Genomic DNA, 6,000 nt, shown 5'->3' with positions numbered 1-6,000 from the left:
CGCTCCTTCTATGAGACAGGATTGGATTGAGATTGGACTCCCAGTTCATCATTCACATGAGCTGATTTGTCATTTGGACACTTGAGACCATATGAATGACAGCTGAATGTAGTTTACAGCATTGAAAAAAATGGGGAGTGGCCACTGTTCACTAATTATAGAAGACAGGCTTGACAAGTAGCCCACATTTGACAGACTATGCAGCATATTAGCAAGGTGAGTTATACCTTGGGCTGCCTTTAAGAGGCTCTTAATGTGAAATGTGAAGCTGACCATAATAAACGGCAACCTGGGATGTCCCAACTGTTCTGTCACACTTGAAATATTCAAGATGTAAGTGTGTTATTTTACAGGTTTTTCATAGTCCGCATAAAATATGACCCTGATTAAAAGATAACTGAATTATATCAATATTACTTAAATTATCTAACCAGAAGAGGGCAGCATTGCTAGTTTCAAATGTGTCTGAACTTAGAAAAGGGCTGGAAAATGAGAATGGAAAAGTAGAACCACCACTATTACAGCAATACTTCAGTTACATGTATATCAAGACTGACCTATATTTGTAACAGGTCAATTTACAGATTGCATATACGAAGTTATAATGACCCTTTTCAGGGCTACCTTAAATATGGATTGCAAAATATATGTATTTTATATAAATACAAGAATGTACAAAAAAGAACACAAAAGCAATGTTACAATATTTATACTGTGTTAAATGAACAATTGAAATTGACGGTACTGCTGGTAGATCCACTGCTACTAACAATAATTCTTAATGATCGACAAAGGTATTTAGTGCTGAAAAGCATGGCACCACATTATGATTTGATAAGCCCATAAATTGTGGAAGCAGTGAGTTTAACGTTACCATAAATCTGTAATTAAAACCATGCATCCAGGAAATGCCCATAGCTGCAGGACTGACAGAGCAGCACAGAGAGGGTGGACCTTCTGTGTGCGGCTGATCACACCACTAGATGTCATGGGCTCCTCAAGAAAGACAGCCACAGATGAGGGCCGTATAGAGGGCCTGATGTTTGCATCCCTGCGGGAAGTCTTCTTTTGTTTATCTACTGGCAGAAACATTAGCCTGAGCTATGCCTCAGTCCCAGCACTCACTTGGTCTGCTTCGCATCTCTTGATTGTGCTGAAAACCCCATTGTTTTTGGATGTTTCGGCTCTAGCGTGTTATTTTGGAGGACAACGGGAACATGCCCAAGAGGAATCATCAAACAGCCGTCTCACGTATTGTCTGTCGTTTCTCATATCATCTGTCATGCATCACAAAAGCTTGCGTAACTTCCACCAAAATCCCCCCTAAGACATTATCTCAGTTTTACTTTTTTAGCCTCCAAGCTTCTCTGCGTTCCACCTTCCCATCCCAACATTTTCCCCTTTCTCAATACCCTACCTGGAATGGAGTCCAGATGTGAAAAAGGGAGAAGGAGAGATTGCTTGCTTGGCTATAAGGAGTGAGGGGGCTGTGGAGAGCATAGAGAGAAAATGTTGGAACGACATTAAAGTTTGTCTGGATGCCATTAAGTACAATTTGATGTAATGTGGAGTTTGGAACGTGACATTTTAAATGGAAACTGTGCTCTCCAGATGAGAGAGATCTGGGCCTTGTGCAGTTGGAGGGGGGTGTTGTACTTGAAGCCTTATTTAACAGCCTGGATAAACAGCCCTCTGTTTCGTTGCTGAGCAGGCACCCATCCACTCCTTGTGCTTTCCTTCAATAATCATGCTGGCTTTCTGAGGCTGCCCCAGTCTACAGTATCATATACAGGAATAACAAACCCGGGGACCACTGTGTGGGTCAGAGCACAGTACGCCATTATACTGCCGGACATGCTCGCATGACTGAGGTGCCTACAGTTTGGATATGTCAGTGAATACATGTCAAGCCCAATTGCATAAAGTCCCTTTTCAAAAGCTTTCCTGCTTCACCTTCTCATATTTTGAAATATTCTCCAGATTTCAATCGCCACGGTCCTAATCCTCCCCAGGCCTCTCGCATATCAAAGTACTTTAAAAACAGAAATACGTTACTGTATTTTGGGAACTTTCCATACACACCGGCAAAAATGTGAAAAGGAGACCTTGAGGAAGTTTATGGTCCTATGTGTTTTTTGGATTGTGTCTGATTCTTTCAGGGGGGGAAAAGTCATTAAAAAAAAAAAAAAAAATATATATATATATATATTCTTTCAACAAAAGATTCAAGTTGTTGGAATATTTTTCTCTCAGGATATCTCTAAATCAAGGCATTTGGCTTGTGCAAGTATCAACGTGCAGTCGATCTGTTAGCTCATATAATAAATGTACTTTAGCTAGTTGGGCTTGTTAGATCTGCAAGAACTAATTTGCATTCGGAGGCAAGGTTACTTTCATTACACCAGCTCCTCTGTAACAATGGCCATCACCACATAAAAACTTGTATTGAACAACCTATATATTGTTGTGTTTTATGGGTAGCTTGCTGAAGCCCATGGCCTCAAAGTGGACATGAAAATAACAATTAAGAAAAATATATCACCAACTCATATCATAAAGGTATCATCTACAATATGACAGCTCAGTCTCAGTACATTTTCAAGATCAAACTCTTCTGTGCTACCATAACTTTCTTTGCAGTAACAATACAGAATTTACTGAAGTGTATCTATAAAAGACTTTACTTCCTCTCCTTCCCGCTGATTGAATGAAAAGCCTTTGATCTGCTGAAACACACAATACACAAGAGGCCTTCAGCACTCATTTATAACTTCAGTTTGCTCTCCTGATGCAGGCGCTCATTGAAACCAAGACCTTCCTGTCTTCTACAACCTGGGTGGAAATGGCTAATTCAAATCAAAAAGCAGCAAAACAACAGCAATAGGGCACTCGACAAGCTTATATGTCATAATCTCTCCCATCATTTCATCAAACAGGCTCTTCTTTCTTACCAGCCTCATTACTATTATCTGAGTCTTTGCACCATAATGTTTTCCTTGTATGACATTATAGGCTTTGGATGTTGTTTCTTAGTTCATGTCACCTGCATAGTGATGACTTAAAAAAAAGTTACTAGTTTTACGCGTTTTACAAATTAAACACAAACGAGGAAATGCAAATTATTTAAAACAAAACTTTGAGTTGATTAGTGGCTGCAAGGGAATCTGCAACAAACATTCTTTACTTTCTTTTGTTTATTTTTGTGGATTTTTTTCTGGACTGCGCCGCGAAGTTCGATGTCGGTGCGTGGAGTGAGTTCAGGTGGGTTAAACCACTGGTCCCATGTGAAACCTGCTCCGTGTGGCGCGGCTGGATGCGCTAGGACCGCGGGGACCAGAGCGCAGACGGAGACGGGATGGGCGCACTTGGGGTTGTAACTAAGTGAGTTTGAGTGTGACAGAGGCAAGCAGGCAAAACCGCTAGATTTTGGGAATTACACAGGGGCCGACCAAGACCAGCTCACTTTCTTCCGTCCCGCTTTATTACGAGTTGCGCTCGAGATAAAGTCTACGGAGTCCTCCGGGATCGGGGAAAATACTGGGGAAGCCCTTTAAGAGCAGCGAGACAACTGACAAAAGTCTGAGAATATACTTTTTTCTTTACTTCTTCAGAAAGATGACAGTGTGGCTCTGGCTGTGGCGGCTCAGTCGTGAATCTCATCAACCCCTGGATTAACTTTTAGAGGGCGAGGTAACGGTAATAGATTTCTTCTAGGGCCATTCATACGACCACCAGCTCTTTATGACAGAAAACTGCGCCCGTTTGACGGTGCTGAAGACGTTTGGATGCACACACACATCCCTTGGATTAATTAACTATTTGGACCAAACGGAGTTTTGCGCCCGGGCTGCCATGACATAATGGGACACTTGGAAAATCAACGGTGCTGAATATTTTCGGAATGACCGGATGATGTGTGTTCATTACTGACTGGAGGATCTCTGAGTTGACCATTCATTCAAAACCTGAAAGATAATTTTGCTTCGTCTTGCCCTCCTTGCGCCCTTCGAAAGCTTCATGGTGGAGGTATGGGATGACTGGCGGCGGGGGTGCAGCTGAGGTGAGATCCAGCCGAAGGACAATGTTTGCGCCCGGCGTTGGCATCTCTCTGCTGCCGGGGCGTCTGGTACTGATGCTGCTAATGCTGTCCGCCTCCGAGCCGAGGCTCTCTCAGGCTTGTCCCGGGCTGCTCGCATCCACCAGCGGCTGCAGCTGCGCGGACGAGCGGTCCAGAGCGCACGGCGTCCAGGCTATGGGCAAAAGGGTCAGCTGCAGCAAGGAGGAGCTGACTGAACCTCCGGATCCCAGCCTGCTGCCCAACAGGACAGTCACTCTGTGAGTCTGACAAGTTTACTGTAACCCTTGAACTGATGACATATCTCTATGCTATTACTATGATCATCCTATTGTGGCCTACTGTAGCTAGTGCCTTTGAGGCTGAGAGTTGAGATCACATGGTGACCTTAAATTATGGTGTCATGTACTTCCTCTGCCGTCACTACACTATTCCTTTAATGTCCCGTAAAGATTTTTGGAAGAAAATGGATAAACCAGTCATGCTCCACTACAAGCAGACATAGCTTTTGCCACAGTCACAGTCAGTCTGAACTCTAATTGGCTGAGGAGCCACAGTGTTTCCATGTCACGTTATAGGTTTTAACTGGTGATTGTTCAGCTTTAATGGCGTAATTCACATAAGAATACACAGTATGGAAAAAAAAAACAAGGATTCAGTAGCCTGATCAGGCCCACACACTCAAGACTCTGACCCCATGGCCTTCGTTTTAACTGTATTGGGGTATTGTTGTAGTAGTAAGGCTTGTTAGGTCAGAAGTTTACATCTTGATCTAGTTTAACTCTTCAGTGGTGGGCTAGGCAGTTCCCTCTCTGCAGAGCATTAAGAAGATCAGTGAGAGGGCAGACTGACTGTTGCCATCATCATGGCCCAGCCTCTTTGACACAACTCTGTCACTTTAAATGTGACTCTGACCCAGCCAGGCTCCCAGAGATCAGCCCCCTCTTTCTCCCTCCACCACCACCGATGTGCACATGGTCCAGCTGACTTGGCCTTGCAAAACTGCGATAAACAGAAACACATTTCGTGTTTTATAAATCGGGCTCTGTGCTTTACTGGTGGGCTGGTGCCTACTTTTAATACCACGACCCCCTGTCTCACTATCACCTTCTGGTGAGGACAGCAAACACCAAAACCATTTGCTGAGAACTAGACAACAATCATTCTGAGCCAGTTCAGTTTGATATTTTTTTAATTATGAAGCAATTATTTGTGTGGTCTGTTTGGAAAAAACTTGAAAGGGCCACAGCATGGGCCAAAACACACTCTCTTTGATGATGGATGCGCTACCAATCTATCAGTGACAAATTTTTGGGTGGTGTTTTTGCTCAGTTGTAATACAACATTTTCTTCACAGCTGCTCAGACTTTCTGAAGACGTTGCTCATTCCCACAGTATGTTACTGTCTCTGTGCTCTGACCCAGTGGGGGAAATGCTAGCTGCACATGGGCACAGTAAAAAGAAAAAAAAAAACATGATCAACTGCCGCAATGCAGCGAGCATATGAGGTAAAGTAAGGGGATTTATGCCCCAGGAGAGCTAAGGCTAGGGCCTTATGTATCTTAATAAAAGCAGGACAAACATCTGGGGAACACATTGCTGAAAAACCAGAGGAAAAAAATGGCCTGGGTGGCAGTGGTTGAGGTGATTGAAGATAATCTTCCATCCCTGCACCTACTAATTTTGGTTGACTTGTTTTTTTACAGATGTTTAGCATTCTGTGACACTTTAATGAGGCTCTGTCTGAGGAGCTACAATTCCACCCGGAATCCGCCATTTTCTTTACCTTGTCCCGAGAACTCTGGTGTCTGGAAAGTTCATTTTCCTGAAGATTCGGTGAGTTCCGCAAGCGCCCGTGCTCTCATCGTTGCTCACGACATTAGCTCCAGATGTGGAATGTGAGAAGTTGTGTTGATTTTCGTGTT

The 6,000-nt window shown here is 43.5% G+C and overlaps 1 protein-coding gene across 1 annotated transcript in view; it reads left to right on the top strand.

Moving 5' to 3' along the window:
- Positions 1–3,421: 3,421 nt before the first annotated feature.
- Positions 3,422–6,000, top strand: part of adgra2 (adhesion G protein-coupled receptor A2) — a 38,397-nt gene continuing 35,818 nt past the window's right edge. Inside the window, exon 1 of the mRNA XM_040155821.1 lies at positions 3,422–4,335. Within this exon, the coding sequence (XP_040011755.1) occupies positions 4,034–4,335 (302 nt within the window). The 5' untranslated portion in view covers positions 3,422–4,033. The remainder of the gene's footprint in view (positions 4,336–6,000) is intronic.

The sequence above is a fragment of the Xiphias gladius genome, chromosome 19, assembly GCF_016859285.1.
Source record: "Xiphias gladius isolate SHS-SW01 ecotype Sanya breed wild chromosome 19, ASM1685928v1, whole genome shotgun sequence".
NCBI classification, from domain to species: Eukaryota; Metazoa; Chordata; class Actinopteri; order Istiophoriformes; family Xiphiidae; genus Xiphias; species Xiphias gladius.
The sequence above is the reverse complement of the archived record's forward strand: the minus strand, read 5'-3'. Positions and strand labels throughout refer to the sequence as shown.